At 40.5% G+C, this 21,484-nt stretch overlaps 1 protein-coding gene across 2 annotated transcripts; it reads left to right on the plus strand.

Moving 5' to 3' along the window:
* Nucleotides 1–14,121: 14,121 nt before the first annotated feature.
* On the plus strand, nucleotides 14,122–19,468 carry LOC133883266 (uncharacterized). 2 transcript variants are annotated; one of them, XM_062322539.1, is made up of 8 exons: nucleotides 14,122–14,827; nucleotides 16,396–16,560; nucleotides 16,839–16,937; nucleotides 17,019–17,117; nucleotides 18,081–18,185; nucleotides 18,278–18,418; nucleotides 18,499–18,783; nucleotides 18,977–19,468. In XM_062322539.1, the coding sequence occupies exons 1-8, from the start codon at nucleotides 14,255–14,257 to the stop codon at nucleotides 19,268–19,270; spliced, it is 1,761 nt and encodes a 586-aa protein (XP_062178523.1). In that variant the 5' UTR covers nucleotides 14,122–14,254; the 3' UTR covers nucleotides 19,271–19,468. The 2 variants fall into 2 exon arrangements, with proteins under 2 accessions (XP_062178523.1, XP_062178524.1); XM_062322540.1 differs by having other exon boundaries at nucleotides 16,839–16,934.
* Nucleotides 19,469–21,484: the final 2,016 nt, after the last annotated feature.

Raw genomic sequence — 21,484 nt, forward strand, 5'->3', positions numbered from 1 at the left:
CAATCTAAAACTTCCGGGTTCAAAACATGAAGCTGAAATTAAACAACACCTAATGAGTTCTAACTCAAACCAAATGAAGTTATATGTTCCAAATGACGATTCCAAACATATCCAGAGTATTTACAGTCAATTTTATATGAACAGAATAGATTGAGCAAATTTGTACAAATAGAGAGCAAGAACCTAAAAACAAGAAAACAAAAGAGGAGATGCGCGATTTGTTTTTCGAAGTTTGGACACCTCCACTTGAGGTTCCTACGTCTCTATCGAGAGGCTCGGTCACATTTGAGCTAGTCTCTTTCAACCCTTTTTCTTATCGAGCTCGGTCACATTTGAACTTGGACTTTCACTCTTATCTTCCCTTGCGGAGGCAAAATCCAAGCCTTCACAAACTTTCCGTGGCACACCACAACTCTAGGTGCTCCCTGTGACGCCTAGCTGTATAGGAGCTCCAAGCTCTAAGAGTATCAAACGCGATGACGAATTCTTAACGATAAACTCGAGTGCTCAAGATAGGAGTTATGCTCACTTGCTCTCAAACTTTCAATCTCTCAACCCAACTCACTTGTCTTCTCACACTAAAATGGAGTGAAGAGAGCTTTAATGGATTTGGCTCTGAGTATTTTTGTGGGAGCACCAACAGCACAACGAAGAGAGGTGAGGGGGTATATATAGCCAACCCCCAAAAACTAGCCGTTAGAGCTAACAGTCAGGACAATCTGGAACTTCCAGATTACTCGAGTTAGACCCACCAGAGGACCCCTGCCCGGATCAAGTTTGGAACCTCTAAACTAACCACAGAATCCGAAAATTTTGGGTTTAATCTGGAACTTCCGGATTAAAACTTCAAACCATGACAGAGAACCCTAAACCGAACATCATCCGAAACTTCTAGCTAATCCAGAACTTTCGGGTTCAATCCGGAACTTCAGGAATCAACACAGCTGACACTCTGAAAAACAGCGATAACTTTTGACCTCGATGCCTAATTTCGATAATTTTAGACTCTACGAAAAGTTTATTCAGAGAGTACCTATCCCACCAAAAAAACATGTTCTCAAATGCATTAAATCAAAACTATGAATAATTCAAATCCAATTTAGACACTTTCACACTTACGACGCCAAACTCCTAAAACGTACTCTCAACACAAACCCAAGTTGAAAACAGGTTCCTAATGTTTGTGTGTGTTTTGTGTCTCTTACTTTTGGGTTGGTTAGATACTCTTAAGTACCGAGACACATCAAAATGTTCTACGTTGCATCCCTCTTATTAGTGCAGTATACCTATACTCAAATTTAAATGAAAAACTCATTTGAACCACTTTGAACCTTTTAATACCTTCAAGTACCACTTCTTTCTTTCAAACCTTGAGGGTTATCAATTTTCATATAATCTTCACTCCATCTATTCTTGATTCTTCATGTGATTGATGCGAATCATTCATAGCTTTTCATGGCCTCGCGTGGTCTATTGGTGCAAAACCTTCACTCTCCTTTCATCATTGTCTTGGTCCTTCGGTGCCAAGCCTTTTGCTTACTCTTTACTATCGGATGGTCCATCGCAGCCAAGTATCGCTTGCCCTTCACCGTCTTACCATAGAAAACCAATTTGTATCTGATATCTTCAATGAATTCACTTTATCATATATGAAATACAATCTTTGTTCTTTATTCTTGGCATATTTGATATCTCAATTCAACTCATGTCTTCTTATGGATCCTAACCCCAACTCACTCTCAAGCACAAAGTTCATGCGTTAGTCTATAAAACTTCATTAACAACTTTATACCTTAACTTACTTGATCTTCACAAGTAACTTGACCTTCACGTTTATTATCAATCTTCTTAAACTTCTTCTTCTCATGAGCATTACCTATAGCTCATTTATCTTAATGCATAACTTTGATTTTCATGTCATTCCTCAATGAATCCATATCTTATCACTTATACATCTCATATAAAATAACCTATTACCAATTCTTAACAACATTATTAGTCTATAGGTACTGTTATTAATTTACCCGAGCATCACTGGAGCTTATTCATCTTGATGCATATCTCTTCTCCATATATCACATATAGAACAATCTACTAACAATTCTTAACAATATTGTTAGTCTATAGATATTATCATTAATTACTAAAACCACACTTAGAGGTTAGATACACTTTCAATTATTTGAGTCAATCCTCATGCTCAAGGATAATATAACAGCTTGCATTACCAAATGTAAACTTTAACCATGGCCCTCATGTCATTTTTTTTTTATGTTGGATCCTTCTTATAAAAATGCCAACCAAAAGGAATATGTGTAGTATTTACTTATACCTTGTGCATGTGGGCCCTATATGTAAGGCACATACAACCATGCACAACACCTTGAATCAGAACATGAATTTTACCATGTTAATTAAAAGATGAGAGGCTACCATATGAGACCCATTTACCAATAAATCTTAGATAAGCACAATCCTGCATGTCACACCAAAGCAGCATCAACATAGCCTATAAATTGTGCTGTCTCCAGAGTTAAAGTATAGTAGCACCCATAGTCTCATTTGGATTGTTTTCAGACTGATAGTACATCACCTTGTTTCTTTTGGTCTTGCCTATCATCCACGTAAGATGAGCTTTATCCTTGGTACACTAGCACATCAGCTTCACATCTTTCCATGCAAACAGACTGCTAGTGCCCATAGCACAAAGAAGCTACCTTGAATTTTTACTATATCGATAAACCATTTTGTTAGACTTCCAAGTGGGACCAAAGGATGGAACCAGCAGGTTTTTGATTCTGTGGTCGATGCATTGTTGAACACAAGTGTCTATCCTGTTGTACATTTGGATCATGGAACCACATCCAGCTTCCGTAGCGGCCAATGCTTCTTAGCCTATAAATAGGACACATTGTCACCTTATGTTAACCATCCACAAAAGCTCAAGCCTCCTTTCAACACTCACACATATATACACACTCACACACTATATATTAGTATTAGTCTAGAGCTAGTTATATTGTACCATTAGGGTACTATAGCTCGTAGTTAAGCTATAGTTACGGGCATTACATCATGTTATAATTCGGGTCTTCTGTCAAGATATATACATTGGTTTTCAAACATTCGCTCTGTCGAAATTTCATATCAGGGCTAAGACACTATATCGCTAGTCAATGAGAAAATTTTGGTTTTCTTAATAAGAGGCAAGTTTAACATATTTATATCAAAATTATTGTATGTTTATATTTTAATATTTTATTTATCAACATTACACAATATTACTCATTAATATTACATGTTGATGTTACATTTTAATTAATGCTTGTATTTCTAGAGTGAAATACATATATTCAATCAATTATTCATACTATTATCGATCACTAATGGTAGAGTGGATAGTGATATAGACAGTCGATACATAAATTTTTAGTTACCGAGAGTGCCTAGTGAAAAATCTAGTCATGTAGCCAGGATTATTTTATTCACCTATATGGTATGGCACATGCATTGAATGTATCATTTAGGATTATTCATATGAAAATCTCAAACCCAATCATGGTATAAAACACGATGTGATATTAGTGATTAGATAATGAAAATTTGATATTAGAATAATTCAAGTTTATTTATACATTTAATGTCTTTATCTTGCTGAGTATTTTATACTCAGACTTGTCTTGGGTGTTGTCGGTGAATCAGGAACCAGGGGTCTCCGAATCCCGAGGCTAGGCTAGCAATCCGCCACGTGGCGCCCTCCCGCGGGGATCATCTCCGTGAGGTACAAAAAGACTAAGTCCCGGGAGAGAGCGCTCGGGGCCATGAACAGTGGTCCCTGAGTACCCGGGTTCCCCAATGATCTGCGAAGACCAAGTGACCGGGAAGAGAGTGCTCGGGGTCATGAACAGTGGCCTCCGAGCACCAAAGTCCCCCGACGACCAGAGAAGCCGAGTACCAGGAAGGGTGTGCTCGGGGCTGCGAACAGTGGCCCCCGAGCACCCGAGTACCCCGAGGACCCAAGGAAGGTAGTTCCGGGAGAGAGTGCTTGGGGCTGCAAACAGTGGCCCCCGAGCACTCGGTTCCCCGAGGACCTGAACAGTCGATTCCGGGAGAGAGTGCTCGGGGTCGTGAACAGTGGCCCCCGAGCACTCGGTTCCCTGAGGACCAAGAAAGGACGTTTCCGGGAGAGAGTGCTCGGGGAGGTGAACAGTGACCCCCGAGCACTCGGTTCCCCGACGGCCCAAGAAGTCCTTCGTCGGTGGCCCCCACAGGGGTCCAGCGGTGAGGTGTCAGCCTGTGAAAGGCCCGATGCCGCATTTAAGAGGGCGCGTGGCCTGTCACCGCCAACTGCTCCTGCCACGCTCGGTGTCAGTCCCTGCCACATCCTGGCAGAAGGGCGTGGGGACATTTAATGCACGGGTCCCATCCCGCGTCATCCGACGTGCCTCGGGATGGCATCGCAAGGCCCGAGACGCCCCGCCTGCCGCCCTGCTGTGTCAGACGAACAAGACCGGGCGGGCACGCGGGGCTGCTCTACGATTGCCCGGTGGGTCCTCTCCACGGCGCCCGTTGCCAGCGCCATCATGACGACCGAAGACAGGGTGGGGGGCACGTTTTTAACCCCCCGTCACTTCGCGCTGGCGAGCCAATGATGACTGCCTTTCCATTTATGACGTCTTGGAACTCGTGCCCTCCCTTTCGGGGCACGCTACCGCCGGCGGGTATTTAAGAGAGCCGGTGGGCACGTACAAAGACAGCTCTCAAACTTTTAGAGAACTCGGATACACATTCTCAGAGGCTGAAGAACATCTTCGTACAAGCACAGAAGCTGAGATCACCGAAGAACAAGGAGCCCGAAGCTCTAGGATAGACAAACATTCTTGTAACCAGCAACATTCCTGAGAGGCATTCTCAGGGCATTTATAGCATCCACACAGGAGTAGGGTATTACGCTCAGTGCGGCCCGAACCTGTCTAAAAATCTCTCCAGTGCATTTACTACATTCTGCATCAGATCATTCCGCCCCACCTGCCATCGCATTTACACTCATTTATTTCTCCCGCAAACATATTCAGAATCATCCCCCGGCCGAATCTCAAAAAGAGGTCCCTCAGGATCCCTGCGATAGGAGTTCATGCTCCGATAGGTGTTAAACGTATAATCTCAAGCTTGTGATCAAGACATCAATAACTAGGTGCTATGTACGGGAAATTTTGGGTTATATCAATGGTGTAGTGTTCAATATTTTACCTCAAAATAAATTGCATAAGCAGACATCAACCATGTAAATTATGACTTTTCATATTAATAAAGCTTTCGCTAGTTACTCTGTAAACCACTGATTTTATTTATGCAAATTTTTTTGCCTTAACATGATTATGGGTTTTCAATCCATAATTATGTGAGAGTTGTCGCATGGGCCCGTGTTCAGGGTGCAACATGTGTCGTTAATTCTCTCGGTCATCCACACGTCCAACTCCCATCTTGGATAGTACAGTACTACCACATATAGAGTAAGCTACTGCTAATGTAGTTCGTATACATAAATACAAAGGAATTTTAAGTGCGGACAAATGATTAGTGCTTGATTGGTTTTGCGCCTTCTGCTCTACCGACTGTTTACATAGGAGGGGTAAGTTGCACGGATTAGATTAGCACAGCTTTACAAAAGAAGAAAAAGAAGAAGAAGTGGATATCTTGCCCGTTCGTTTCAATAAAAGCCAAAGAAGTAGACAATGAAGAGCAACCTCCATTTCGAGGGCATTTCAGCATAATGTGTGAGGTTTACGAGTTGCAACAAGAGCATAACCGTAAGCCCTAGTCTTAGAAGGAGAACATGGATCACAGATAAAGCGGCATGTCTAGTCTCTTTGTATCAAACCAGCAAACTCATGTTATTTGGGGTTCTCCTTAAGTACTAGTCTATGTAAATTCACTTCAGCAACAGCATTCGCTTGAGAAGCGACACAACGTCTGGTTGGGTTGAACCTAGCCCATCAAAAGTGGCAGTAGGTGTGATTGGCCTATTGGACCCTAGCCCATATAGACTGTAGCCTAGTTGCTGAGCCTGGTGTGCATGCCCATGTATAAAAAAATATTACAGTTGAGTCCATGCCATCAAACCCACCATAGTCTTCTAAAAAAATAATATTCAAACCCACCGTAGAGGCCATAAAAAAGACCACCAAGAGAAACCACCATTTGTGCAAAAAATGGTTTAATTGGTCGAGGGAGTTAACCCTAGAAAAATTTGAGGTTTTTAAAAAACTGGTTTCATGGTTGAGTATGTTAAACAAACTTTCTAAATAGGTGTAAGTTATAACGTAGACTTATTCTAAACAAAAATTAGATAACATATTCATTTGTGTCACATCCCAAGAATGCATATAAATGTCATTGAACATCATAAACATCATGTTTGATTGTGAGAATTGTTGTATTTTTTGTTACGGTAACTATTAATGAATTCTCCCAGATTTTTGGGAATTTAATCTATGCTATAAAAATTGCTAGGAGTTATGTGAGTAACCAAATTTGGATTTTGGAGAATTTTAGTTTATTTTCCATATAGTCTTTGAAAGTGAATCCAATTCAAAGGGGGATTCATATTGAGTTATAGTTGATGTATTAAAATTCCTAGAATTTTTGGAGCACTTTAAGAAGAAAATAAGAAGAGAATTGCTGAAAATTGCAAAGGGGTCACTTTTCAGTGGGGCCCACCTGAGCTGGTCCCATCCTCATTCTTCAGCAGCAGCTCACCCCTCACTCTTCAGCAGCAGCTCACCCCTCACTCTCACTCTCTCCCTCTCACTCAAACACACACTCAAAGGGGAGAACACACTCTCCTCTCTTCCAAATCTCCCTCAAGAAGCTGAAATCGAGATATGCATGCGATACCATTGTGATCCTTGGTATTCAAGCTCTTCATCCATCCAAGTATTGCACGCATGCATGGAGGATTTCTCGTTGTTCTTGATCTCTCTTTCTCTCTTGGTTGAAGCGGTAAGGAGCAGTGACACTTCCTCTTCCTCTAGTTCTCTTCCTCTCTTTTCCCCAATCGACGATCACCACGCTTAACAAGGACGTGGGGTAAGTTTCCTAGAAGCTCATGGTGGTAATGCACGTTTTGTTTTGGATATGGCTTGAGCATTGGGATGCATGCTTGTGTTCGCGAAGCGCCACAACATTCTTGTTGCAAAGAAGCTATTAGAAGGAGGTTTGTTTAGCGTAAGTGCTTATGTTTAGCTCATTGGGATGGTCAATGAAGCTTATAATCCATGCATTAGTGCAAGCACATACTCCTGTTGAATGGGTGTTTACATGCAAGTTGAATTGGCCAGGGAATCGATATGAACTCAAGCATGTCAGTTTAATCAGATGTTCCAACTTTTGGATCGAAACTTCTGATTATTAAAGAATCAGCCAATCCGAGAACCACGTGTTTGCAAAAACCAGAGATTCCAACCACCATCAGAAGTTTCGACCCCAACATCAGAACTTTCGATTAAATAAAAAGCAGCCAACTTGAGGGCCCCATGTTTACAAAAACTAGAGGTTTCGATGTGACTGGAAGTTCTGACCAAATACTAGAACTTTCAATTAAATAAAATTAGCAACCTGAGAACCTAGTGTTTCAAATTTTTAAAAGATTCGACCGATTGGAACTTCTAATATTTCTATCGGAACTTGAAAAGAATATGATGTCACCTAGATGGGGTGAATAGGCGGAACCTAAAAATTTTATGAACTAAAATGCAGCGGGTCAGCAAAATGCAGAGTCTCTGCAAATTTTTGCGGATTCTCTGCCAATGTGCAAAGGTTCCACAGATTTTTGTGGACTCCCCGCAAATGTGCGGAGGTTCCGTAGAATATGCGAACACTCCGAATATTTTTGAAAAAAATTTAAAAATACGCCTATGTAACAACAACTTGAATCAAGTACATGAGTTACCAAGCACCAGAGAATATGTTCCAACCTTTTTCTTCAGATACTTATAACTCAAACCTTACAAAGAGATAGATCGGGTCGAAACTCTTGGAATCAATGGATACAAGATTATGAAGCAAATCAAAATAGAATGACAAGTAAGACACAATGATTTGTTCACTGAAGTTTGGCTACTCCACAAAGAAGTACCTACGTCTCTGTTGAAGAGCTCATAAAGTCCGGGTCTCTTCCAACACTTTCCTCACCCAAGCGATCACAAAGATCAAACTAGAGTTACTTACTCAATTCGTAGGGGTAAAACAAACATCGTGAGCTCACCACAAGATTGGGAGCTCAACGGGCAACGCCTAGCCATCTAGGTGGACGAACCACCAAGAGTAATAAACACGAAACCACCGGCTTGACGAAGAAAACTAGTGTTCAAAGATTAGAGTTGTTCTCTCTAGCACTAACTCTCTCTCCCAAACTAACTCTCAAAACTTTGCAAATCTCAAGCTAAAGCAAGGTGGGAGAGAGTTCTTTTAGCTCTAAAGTTGATCAGCTTTTCGAGTGAAGCAACATCAGCAAAAGGGGGAAGTGATGAGGTATTTATACCCATCTTCTAAAAACTAGCTGTTATAACTGTCAGAATGCAGACTATCCGCAAAAAATAAGGAGACTCCGCAAAAATACAGACCTTCTGCATACTCTAAACTCCGCAAAAGTGCGGACTATTCTCAAAAAATGTGGACACTCCGCATTTGCATACTTTTACAACATAAGGGCTAACCTAGGTGAAAAAAATAGTGTTCGAGGTGTCTCTCATGGGTAGTTATATATCTTTTGAGCACTGTTTCTAAAAGAGAAGTAGATTCTGTATCCCCCTTTATAGTATGGCATTCTAAACTCAATTTCAAAAGATAAATGAATTTAAAACTATACAATCTATGTGCCGCTTTCCTTTTCCCTTGGGGGGGGGGGTCACCATACGTCAAATTCTCACTGAATTGAATTACACATGTTCATACTTCATAAAAACTCATTAATCCTTTAATTGTCTTGTCATTATCACCAAAACCCACTTAGGAGCCTAGATGCACTTTCAGAACTTCCAATGTTACTAGGACGCTCACATCAAAGTGACTTCCTTTATTTCACTGTCTTGTGTTCACAGCTTAGTGTACTACATTTTCATACATTCATGCATCTTGGAGCATACCTCATAGCATTCATCCCGTTAATTGTGATGCATTGTCTTTCTTTTTAGCGATCAATGCACCGGAGGGCGACAGGGTTATTCTTGAGGTGGAGCCTGATTGTGTTGTTGAGTGTGAAGCAACTGAGAACCTAGGCAAACATCTATGCATATTTTACCTTTAATTTTAGATCAATGTGATATTTAATTTTGATAAGTTATTACTATATATATGTCATGCATATTTAACGAGTTGATGTCTAGGTTTTATAGGTAGAACCTATCTTGTTGTATTTTCTCTATCGTGACATTGTGTATATTTTGATCCATTGTAACCCAGGGTGTCATGTTGTAATTATGAAACTTAAAATGAATAATAAGCTTAGCAAGCTTATGTCATCGGTAGAAGTCGACCGGTGCTTCGTCCATCATTTAGGAGCTTTAGGGCTTAACAATGTTTCATCCAAAAAAAGTATGTTAGGATGATGAGATATGAGGATGAGGCGAGATTTGGACGGCGTTAGGGATGGTTTAGGAATGGAGTCTCGAAGGTCATAGGCCCACTTAGGTTGTTTAAACACTGATTGTTGTTGCTATTGGTTTAAGCACTTGTTCGTACTTTTCACATATCTGAATATGGTAAAGATGAGCTAATACTTTTTGTTGATGCGATACTTTAGCTTGTAGGTCTATGGTGTGAGTGGAAGGGCTTATAGAGACACTTGAAGTTGCTCCAGGAGTATACCTAAGTGGCCTCTGCATCGAGAAACCCATGTTCAAATGGTCAGGGCTTAATTGGAAAAGGTTGTCATGAGTACCCCTCTTGCAATTTGATTGGTTGCTTAAGCCGCATGATCTCGTGTTGTGTGGGTAAAAAAGTACCTCTGCAGGGTGTAAGATCAATTCAAATTATTATGAGGATACTTAATGTCCATTAGACACCGATCATAGGGTTTTCGATGTGGGGTGAATGTGGTATGTTGGGAAGCGACTCGTGTATGATCTATGTTGAGATGAGCATGTTTTTATGTTGGCCATGTTTATACTTATGTTCTCATTATAGAATAATATAAGTTTTTAGATATGTTAGGTGCTTACCTGCTTGAGTCAATAAATTACTTTTGTATATAAATTTATTTAATCTTGTGGCATACTCCTTAATACTTATTTCGAATGCATTATATTTGGAGTCAGGCTATTATTTGTACCCATACGAGTAAGACTTGCGGGTATCTTCATACTCATGATACTATCATTGAGTTTTTATATATAAGGATGAGTTAGTCTATGGCTACTTTTTGCCTACCGATGTCGGTGACGAGCAAGAGTAGTGGGGTGCTATTTGTGGTGACTTAGGGCAAATGGTATCACCTCTTTTGCTATTTATAGATGCTACTCTACTGCGTAGTGTCATTAACATGCTAGGATGTAAACTTGATATATTTGGCTTATTCTAGCGCATGTTCATATCTATGTTGAGAGCCCGAACATATCTAATTGGCTCCCATCTTTAAATTTCAACATGTAGTACTCTTAAATTATTGGACTTATAATGACTTAAAGATTTATAATATATTTAAATTACTCGTTTTTTTATTTCTTAATATGATTAAGCTTGATATAAAGGTGCTTGAGTATAAAACACATACTGAAATTACCAGGACTAAATTCATCTTAATCATTTAGCTGTTGTGATTGTTGTTTGAGATGTGGGTTAGCACATGGCATGTTGAGAGATAAGTGTGTGCTAGTTCTCATCTTAATGATTGATCGTTTAGTTTAATTAATTCGAATACAATTTAGACGGTTCTCACAATTTAATAGTTGATGGCCAAGTTTAGTTTTCACCAATCATGATTAGATCAAGGTTAGAGGTGCAAATTAAATGATCTAAAGGTACCCACCAACATTTTTAGTTTAATTAATAACATTAGTTTTCTAAAAAAATATTTAATTTTTAAAAAATAGTGTTATTAATCGAACTAAAGAGGGTCTATACATACTTTAAGTTAATTAATTTACACTCTAGTTAAGGTATTTTGTGTGCACAGATGTTTGTTATGGCAACTAATATTAGTGCCACTTTAGCTCTTTCTGAACCCGTCACATGGTAAGAACAAAACTTACTCCTCTTTTATGTCTCTCACCTAATGTCACATCCCATTCCTACTTCTAGTTACTACGATCTTGCTACTACCAATTATTTTTGAATTGATTTTTTGGTGTGAATAAAATGTATAATATATGTAATATCTTTTATAATCTTTCAGAAGCTAAAAAGTTTTTTCAGATCAGTTTTTATTTCTAGTAATAATGATAGCTTTTATTTCTTAGAAGTTATTTTTAAAAACAAACTGTTTAATTCAATTTCGGCTAGATTTTACCTATTTTTACCCTTTTTTATTTTATTAGTATGGATCCTATCAACAGAATCGATCCCTCGGCTCAGCTCCAGTATGTGACGTTGGGACTTGCCAGATTTTCTAGATCTATATCCTAAATTTTCAATGTCTCTGACATTGAGTCGTTCAACCTTCAAATGAACCTGTGTTGATGTGGCGTTGATGTTAAGGCTAAAACTAAAAATAGTTTTGGACAATGTCCTTTTTAAGATTTAAATAAACTTAAAAATGTTAGAATAGTATAGGTATACGAGGTAAGATAATAAAGGTTATTTGGTTGTTTGAATCTCTCATAGTTTGGTTTGGTGCATGCATATAATTTTATGGAGAAATATTTTTGATTATCTGTATGTATTGTTTCAGTCTGTCTGATGAATGTAAACATATGATCTCATTTTGGATCGTGAGAGCTTCACTTTGTATTTAACCTAATGTATGCAGGCTCTGCATCCACTTTTATAGGCGGGCCCATTTATGGGTGTCATAAAATCATTTTCATACGAGTAACTAATTACAATCTCAACTCTTGTATCTACTCATGCAGTCTCAAATCCAGTCAACCAAATAGAAACTCAGTCTAGTCTGTTCAGATAGATATAACCAACCAAATATTATTCTTTTTAACAAATATAAATTCTCTCAGTATACTTCCCATCAACTTGCTTAGGCTAGCTCCAACATAGCCACCAAAACCATGTCGTATCCCTGTAGCTGGCGAAAATGCCGCTTCTTCTGGCCATATCGGCCTCCAGCATAAGCGGTTTCCACCGCTACAGTGATACAACCGAATGTCAGCAGCGATATGAAAGAAGCAAATTTGCTACCCCTCTCTCCATCCCTCAATAATATTTACAGAGTATGCCTGTGAGCTAAAAAGAAAAAGGAAAGTAATAAAAAATAGAAATATGATAGCTATTAGAGATAGAAAAAATAGAAGATTTTATAATAATATCTGATGATACTATAATAATATAATTTTTTAAAGTATCTATTAAAGATAACTTTATATATTACAACTCTACTCAGATTCCAATCGAGTAGATTTGCATACTTGGAAATAATGTGACGGCTTGGCTAGCTCCCTCGAGGGACACAAGGCAAGAGCAAGGAAAGAAGTTGACAGATGAGGCTAGTTGTATTTTATCATTTCATTGCATGAATTAACTGATTTTTTGATATAGTGTTATTAAAATGGAAATATTGACTTACTTATGCTTTTTAGAAAAATATTAACTTACTAATTTTATATTTTTCTGAAACTCATAGCCAAGTTGCAATGTCCCGTTTAAATGATATTATCTCTATTGTATAAAATACGAGTGGGTTCCGTATCATCTCTTCACTTACTTCCCTTCTATCTAATAAAATATTTAAAATTTGAATAATATATTCATTTTTACCATCTATTTTCGTTCTCCAGCCTCCCCACTTCGTTATTAGCTAGATATATGATACGTTTTATTAATAAAAATAAATAAAAATTAGAAGAAAAATTAACGGATAATCTTCTTTTTCAGATCATATCTAAAATTAAATTATGGCATAGCTCTTAATATATTTATTCGGTGACGCTTCCATAATACACCCATATATATGTACATTAAATTTATATTTACTATTATAATATTCAATATTTATGTTTTTGTTATAATACAAGAGCTATTAGCTAGTTCAAAGAAAATTCAACTTAACCAAGCACGAAATTTCAAATCGGAGCTAGAACGCTGCGACCACGTTCTTAGCGGGACCCACTGCCCAGTATGCAGACCAGTGTCTTCGAGTCGATTCCCAACGATCCAATCATTGAGCTGCGCACTGCAGTCGACCAGGGCAAGTTCAAACTTTCCCGCTAGTTTTTCTGCAGCTCATCCATCACGTCGCGTGGAAGTGGACGTGGAAAACGAAGAACCGAGCCACCCCTCTCTCCCCCGTCCATTTGGGCGCTGGAGAGATCACGAGGCGGTCGGACCACCGTCACGCGTTGGGCCGCGGAGCACACGAGGCGGGCGCCTCCATTCCAACGGAAGCACGGAGGGAGCGTACAGAGCTATGGCTGACTGGCTGATTCCTCCTTGCTCTCGGTCGGCGGGAGAACCAGAGCAAGTCTGCAAGGACGCAGACGGACGCAACAAAAGTGATCTCTTCGCTAAGTTATTCTCGTCCACGAAGACAATTATTTGGAATGGTCTTAGATGTTGTTGCACCCATTATCACCTTTTCAGTATTTTAATGGGTTTTTTTTTCCGATTTTTGTTATAATTTTTTTTAATACCGTTTTCTCTAGGACGAGATTCTTTTTATTTTTATTTTTTCACGAATTCATTTGAAAAGAATGTGTGTGCCGAGCCTCGTAAATTCCCCTCAAAACCGGCGCAAATTTCAAAATTCAAATCCGCTCGCACTCTCAATTCGCCCCCACACCGTTCTCGCCAAACTCCACGCACCGGCACCGGCCTTTAAGTCCCCACGTCACCCCATTGACAGGTGGGCCCAGATAGAGTCCACGGTGCACATGTATCTCGGGTTTGACGGAGTGCAGTACTCCTATATGGAAAAAAAATGGTTCTGATTTTGCTCCGTGCACTCCAAAGCTATCGTCATCGCCATTCCCGTGTGCCGCCTCTTGCCCTCTTATCTGATGCCACCTCTTCCCACGAGGGGAGGAGCGGGGGATTGGTCAGCTAGCGGCAGCTCGAAACCCTAGCTCCGGCCGGCTGGCCGCCCGCGGCGATGGCGGCGGCATCGTTCCGGTCGGGGACGAGGCGGGACGCCTTCGCGGCCCTGGAGGACGCGGGGTCCGCCACGCGCGGGCGGCGGGCCGGGGGAGGCGCGGGCGGCGGGGGCAGCGTCCGCCGGTCGAGGAGCCTGAGCCGGTTCCCGCCGCCGTCTCCGTCTCCCGAGGACGCGGCCACGCCGTCATCGAGGTTCGTGAACAAGATGCGTGGCACCGGAGGCGGCGGCGGCGGAGTAGGAGGGTTGCCGGAGATCAGCCTCGCTGACCTCGCCGACGAGTTCTTCAGCGCCAGAGCGGAGTCCGAGGACGAAGACGACGAGGAGGTGGTGGTGGCGCGCGGGCGGTCGAGGTTCCCGGCGCCCGCGGAGAGGGGCCCCGGCGGTGGTGGGCGGAGCTCCGCCGCGCGGTACGCCAGGGAGACGGAGTCCTCGCGGCAGCGTGGGCGATCCATGTCGCGGCCGCCGGCTGAGCGGCGAGTCGGAGCTGGCAATGTGGTCAATGGCACCGCTGTTGCGGCAAGGAGGCATAGGTATGCGTCGGTGGACCGGCATCGGTGGTGTGATTCGGATGTAAGTATCAGTAGCATACTAGAGTTTATTTATTTGGATTTGTTGTTGGTTCCTAATGGCATTTAGTTTACTACATGGGTGGATTGAATTAAATTTAACTATTGAAGTTCTTGGGAACTGGAAATACTGTTTTATACTTTTATATGATCCAAGTTTGGAAGATAACTGTGTTGTTAGCTTGTAATCAGGGGCGGAGCCAGGTACCGGCCAACCTGGGCTCCGCACCCCCCCCCCCCCCCTGCCGCAAAATATTTTTGAAGACCCGGGTAGCTTGCTAGCTCATGGAGCCCCATCCGTTCATGTGTGAAGGCAATCTAGGCCACAAGCAAGTGAGCTCATGATGCCATAACATCTAGAAGCAAAACACATGCCTACACCGCATAGAACTGGTTCGTTAATCCGCAAGGTTGGAGCATCTCCAACCAAGCCCTCATATTTGACCCCCTATTCCTCTTATTTAGGGGCTCCTCATCCAGATTTCATCCTCTATTTCTCAACGTGTTCCAACCGACCCCTCATATTTGACCCCCTATATTCGAATCACCTCTATTTTATTAATATCCGGTAACTCTCTCTCCTCTCTCTCCCCTCTCTTCCTCTCTCTCTCTCCCCTCTCTCCCAAATGAGGGGTTGGATGAGGAGCCCCTAAATGTAGGGGGTGAGGGAGGAGATTTGAGAGCTCCTCAAATAAAGGGGGTCGGATAGGGGGTCGGTTGGAGACCAATTTTCATCGTTTTTTCCTCAAATATAGGATAGGGGGTGAGAAGAGGGCTTGGTTGGAGATGCTCTAAGGTAGGCGTGCTACAGTAAAACTGCCCCCTCCCCCCTGGTGTTGACTCTAGCTCCGCTTCTGCTTGTTATGATGCTATCCTTTTGTTTAGGGGTGGTCAGTGGCCACATTGAATTGTTAGGGAATAGAAATAAACATACTTTATATCTAGTAAAGGTGGCAAATCCTTTCCATTTTGTGAAAAAAAGTGTGAAATGGGCAATGTGCCATATGCTGAGTGGTGCTATTGTTCATGTTCAGGGATGAGGTATGGTTTAAATATATACTTGCAATTATGGGTATTCTGACTTCCAGATGGGAAGAATGGTGGAAGTGGCAACTGCTGCATTGCACACTTGGTACTGATATATCTGATTGTGTTGAACAGACATGCAAAAAACTATTTTGTGTAGTCTAATGTTGTTTGAGTTGTTTGGTTGATGTTTGTCTTTCATTATGATCTTTGCTTGATTGTTAGCACTCTATTATGTAAGTCAAAACTGCATGGTTGTGACACATTTATGCTTTCCAGTGTGCCTTTGAGTCTAATTCTCTTTGAATGTTCCACATTATTTGTTTGTCAAATATCTCAGGTTCCTTAATTCCATCTTTTTCTGCTTTGCACGATCCTGCAATTATATGATTCCTGTTTGATGATTATTTTGTTTATTTGAACACTCTACGTTACTTATTTTCTAAGGTTACATGTCTCTGTGTTTACTGTGAGTCTCTATCATAGTTATCAGTATGCATACAGTGTTACTGTTTGTAAATCTCTCGTTTATGTTTTTGAGTGCAGAATGATATAGAAGTTTCTCACCGGTACATTTCTGGCGGGATACATACCAAAAGTAGCGTCGGCAATAGCCTACAGAATTCATTCCATAAGCCATCTAAAGTAAATCAAGCTTTGAAGAGGGCTACAAGTCAAAAGGAATTCTTTCATTCACGAGATAGCAGCTCAGTGAGTACCATGGCGTGCTTCTTTAGATATTGTTTACTGGGAAATGGATAAGCAATCAAATAACTTCCTCTGTACGACAAACTTGTGCTATGGTATCCTTGTAGGAGGGTCCACATTTAACTTTTGTGTTCCATGCATGGGTGCATAGAACTAAATATGTGCTATCTGTTGTTTGGTGCATACTAAACTTTGTTGTACTGTGTGTTGCTGTGAGCTCATTTTTTGTTTGTTTTGCGATTGAAATTTATTAGTGCGTTTCTTTATCTTGACTTCTGCAGAGCCATTCTTCAGTTACTGATGATGAATCTAGGAGCTCTCACTCTTTTCGTAGCAGAAACCAGAAGGCAGTCTGTGCAGTTTATGCTCTTGACAAGGTGGTTTCACATTGTTCATTCAAGTTTTGAGAAATAGATGTAAACAGCTAGAATTTACTGGTTATTCCTATCCTATTTCGATAGGAGTGTCCAACTGGTGATGAGGATAGAAATGCACTGTATGACGTGATGCGTAAAGAAGTTAGGCAAGCTGTTGAAGAAATCAGAACTCAGCTTGAAAAGGTATCTTTGATAATTGACATAGTAAAGTCCGCATGAGGCCCTTTTATCGTCCTTTCTCCTTTTGTTATTTTCGATGGCTTCAACGAATCTTCTTTCTGCTTATGTGTATGAAGCTTTGATCAATATGAAACGATGATTCTGGCATTGCAAGGAATGTCTGTGTGAGAAACATTTCCCGGAAGGGCATAGATCTTGATTGACCTTTTGTAACCTTGTTTGAGAAAGTTAAAGTACTTGAAAATTAACACCGCATGTTAAATATTTAGTACTCAGATATTAATGCCTCAGGTTTGCTTTATATTTATAGAGAGATAGGTTTTGAGTTTACACACGTTGAGACATACTCGGAGCAGAGTTTTAAGCTTATGATTCCAGTTCCTGATCTATACACTTCAATAAGAGTTGATTGTTAAATTCTTGTGTTTCTTGTTTTATGCTGGCCTGTCAAAATTAGCATAATGTGCTTCTGTGTGGTGTGATTTTAAAAAAATGTTAAATGCTCTTCGTTTGGGGCGCTTACTTGAATGGGTACCAAGATATTGGGTTGTCTTTTTATATATACGAAGTAGTATGATCTTTATTCCTATAGTATGCCTTCTCAAGCGATAATATCATATCATCTCCAAAGATGTGCATAATACTTCTGCATGAGGTGAAACAACAATGGTTTCAAGTACATGTAACAATCGGGTTGAGTAGTGCTAGATGGCATGGTAATGCAGCAGAAGCATCTCTTTGGTCCAAAGATGAATGTTGTGACTAGTCTGTAGGCATATTCTAGATTCAGACTCCAAAAAGTATTGTGGAAGTCTCATCATGTCTTCTGTTGAGAGTTGATTATCAACTCACCAGCTGCTTGTTTTGAGGAGTTTATAATATGCTAACCAATGTTCATTAGATACTGTAATTTTATGATCCGGTAACTCTGATTGCCTTTTCTTTGACTATCTGCACATTCTCTAGGCTGTGACAAAGTCCGAACCTTCAGAAAAGACAGCAATCAGTGATGCACAACCAACACAAGTCATTACTGAGCTCCGAAGGAGTTACACTAGTAAATTGGAAGAGGTGTGTATTGATGGAAATGGATTTTTTAAATCTGTATATTGAATCTGATTTTTTGTTTAATATGCATTGTTGCCTTTCGACGTGTCTTTTAGTCGGAGCTGCGGAAGCAGGAATTGTTGGCTCAACTGGCGGCAGAAGAACAACGTGGTCACAAGCTCACAAAAATAGTTAAAGAATTGCTACCCGCTTCTAAGAAAAGTGCAAATCCAGAAAGGCAGCCGCGACACAGAAGAGTATGTTTACTAGGCTGATGCAACTGTTTCCAGTTATTATTGGGCAACTACGTATAAAAAATTCACATATGTTATTTCAGAGGAGCAATGATAGATCAAGGGTATCAAAACGACTCACTGAAGAGGCCGAGCAATACTTTGAAGATTTCCTGTCAAATGTTGAAGATACTGACTTTTCATCTTTTGATGGCGAAAGAAGTGACACAAGTTCAACCAGAAAAGATGTGTTACTCCATGCTATGACAGAAACTCCAGTGACTCTCCCAAAAGTTGCCTCACCTGCTGAGGCAGACGGTGTTGTCCTTCCCTGGCTGCAATGGGAAACGAGCAACGACCTAACCTCCCCATGCAAAACCAAGGCCAAGGTAACAAAGACATCCCTTCTTTTTTGTGAAAGAGATAATAAATCCTCTCTTCTTATTACCCTAAAAGCAAAATTTATAACAGAACTTTTGAAGTGCAAGCAAGTTGTGTGAAATGAGTAACCTAATACTTCTGATATTTATGCTATCAATGTGTTATTTTTCTCTGACCTCTTGATGAATTTATCAATTTCAGGGTGAAGGTACGGCATGCAGCACTAGCAACCACACCATGAGTAGCAGCCGTGGGAGTTGGAGCCCCGGAGACCATGATAGTTCAGCGGCCTCTAAGGATAAACTACTGACCAGGTTTGACGAGGTTGGGACTCGCAGAAGCAGCTACCCTGACTATGCTCGAACCTCGTCATTTCATATCGACGACTATCTGCATTTGCGGCAGAGTGAGGATCTTCTCTTTGAGACGTGGAGGCAGAGGCAACGAATCGACTCTGGCGGCCTAGTCCTGTGCAGTAGATTGACACTACTGTAAATTATGGCCCCATCCCCCATGTTCCTCAGCTTGGTCCTGGCAGGATATAGTTGATGAGGTTGAGTTAGGCTAATAAGTGTGCAGATTTACATTTGATTGCCATGGTTAGTTCATGGCGCCTGGCGTGTAAAGATGTTCTAATACCCTCTCAATTTGTAAGTCGACAGTGTTTTATTCAGATTGGATAAGCCTTTTCAATGTTTCCTCGTGATTAAGTAAATTTCTTTTGTTACTCCATCGTTATGCAAGTGTAAATGATCCATGTAAACGACCACCATTGCTCTTTCCTTCCAAGAAAATCATTCTCTGAATCTTATCTGACTAAGATCAGAAGCAATGATTTCCTATTTGTACAATCTTCATGTGCGTTTTCGAACCACTGCTTCCTGAAGCTATTGTGTCCCAGGTTAGAGCAAATAGGGAGAACATCCTCTCTCTCTCTCAAAAAAAAAAAAAAAAAAAAAGAAGAAGAAGAAGAAGAAGAAGGGAGATGTGTGGAGCCAGGAGATCGTCATGGAGATGCTGTCTAACAGTATGGAGACATTGCGGTGACAAATTGTTCATTCAAAACAGAGAGAGGAGATGTCTCTTTGGCAGATGACAAACATTGCGGTGATAAATGACAGCTCCAACCATTCGAGCTGCCCTAAGAGGAGATGTTTCTTTGGTAGAGAGAAGACCTCATTTGCATAGTACATCATAAGCAATCTACCATTCACTTATATAAGAGGTCTAAAATTACGTGATCCACATGTCAGTAACTACTTCTCTAGCCAGATATACTGTACTTTCACTTGCAAATATTCCTACACCATTGCCGTCCCCTCCTCTCGCTCTGGCATTTCGAGATCCTTCCACCGGCGGTGAGATCACAGTGACAGGTGGGGTACAACTCTTCTCCCTGTTCTTTGGCCTATACTTGTCTCCGCTCGCCGGTTTACTATTTGGAGATGCTATTTGCCTATTTGATGGGGTTTTTTTTTTTGATGAATTCCCTTTTCTTATTGCTTCTCTAAGGTCGTTCGTTTGATCTGCGAGCATTTTGCCAAACTCTTGGCCTGCGATTATTTTTACACCGTTACTTCTTTCAATTGTACTATCGTAGGCCTATGTGGTCTCGTTTGCTAAGATTGTCGTTTGTTCATGCTTGCAAGGATTTGGTGTTTTGATTTCTCATGAGAATACGGTTGATTGCACATCTTGATATGATTTGTGCCGCCTCATATCTTTTTAATGCGTTCTTCCTATCATTCGCTTCTCTAAACTGATGTCTAACTTTATCAACATGTATAATAGTGTTTTCTGTAAGCTAATTGTATGATAAGCTGTCATACTATGATGTTTCGATTTATCAATCTCTGTTGTGTGCTGCAATATACATATGTATTGATATTCACTGAATTGTTTATTGTTGTTTCAATAATCAAATTTAGTACTATTTACCCCTAGAATCTAACTTTAGCCTATGCGAATCATTATAGTAACTTTTGCTTTCATGCACAACATTGCTTGATTTATTGGCACGAAGACCGCCCATCGGCCGTTGATGGTCAAACATGGGTTATGAAGCATACTATTTCTTGTCGAGTTATGCCTTTTCATATATATATAGACACACAGAGGCTAGCGTTAAATGTGAATGATATGATTTATTAGTTGATTAATTATGTTTTTGGCAAAGAAAAACCGTTTTGAGATTGGTTTCCAAGCACTTCCGCATTTTATATTTGAATCTCCACTCAAATGAGCGGTTTTAAATTTTCTGAACCCACATGATATGCTTACATATCCAATGAGTATATCGATTTTCAAAAACTATTTTGCTTTGCTGTTTGAGTTCCCTGTTGGGTTGTTCTCTATTTTCTCTATCGTATATTATTTTTCTTATGTTTTCACTTCCTTTGCTCGATAGTTTACTCGCCAGATAGGCCCTGCTACGGCTAACTTGATTACAGGTGCTTCCGTTGTATTGTTTTATGGTACAATGAGAGGGGTAAACATGTAGGAGTGCTTTTACCTGTCATGTCATACAACCTTTGTTGTCAAGGTGGTAAGTTCATTTACATTGCAGAAACCTTAGCCTCATGTTATAAAAAATAGTTTACATTTTGTTTTTGGTCCCAAATGAAATGAAATGTGCTCGCACTGAGTGATGCATGAATATTAACATTTGTTATGAAGAAGTTGAGAGGTACTTTAGCTTGCTTTAATCGT

Source organism: Phragmites australis, chromosome 10 (assembly GCF_958298935.1).
Source record: "Phragmites australis chromosome 10, lpPhrAust1.1, whole genome shotgun sequence".
Lineage (NCBI taxonomy): Eukaryota > Viridiplantae > Streptophyta > Magnoliopsida > Poales > Poaceae > Phragmites > Phragmites australis.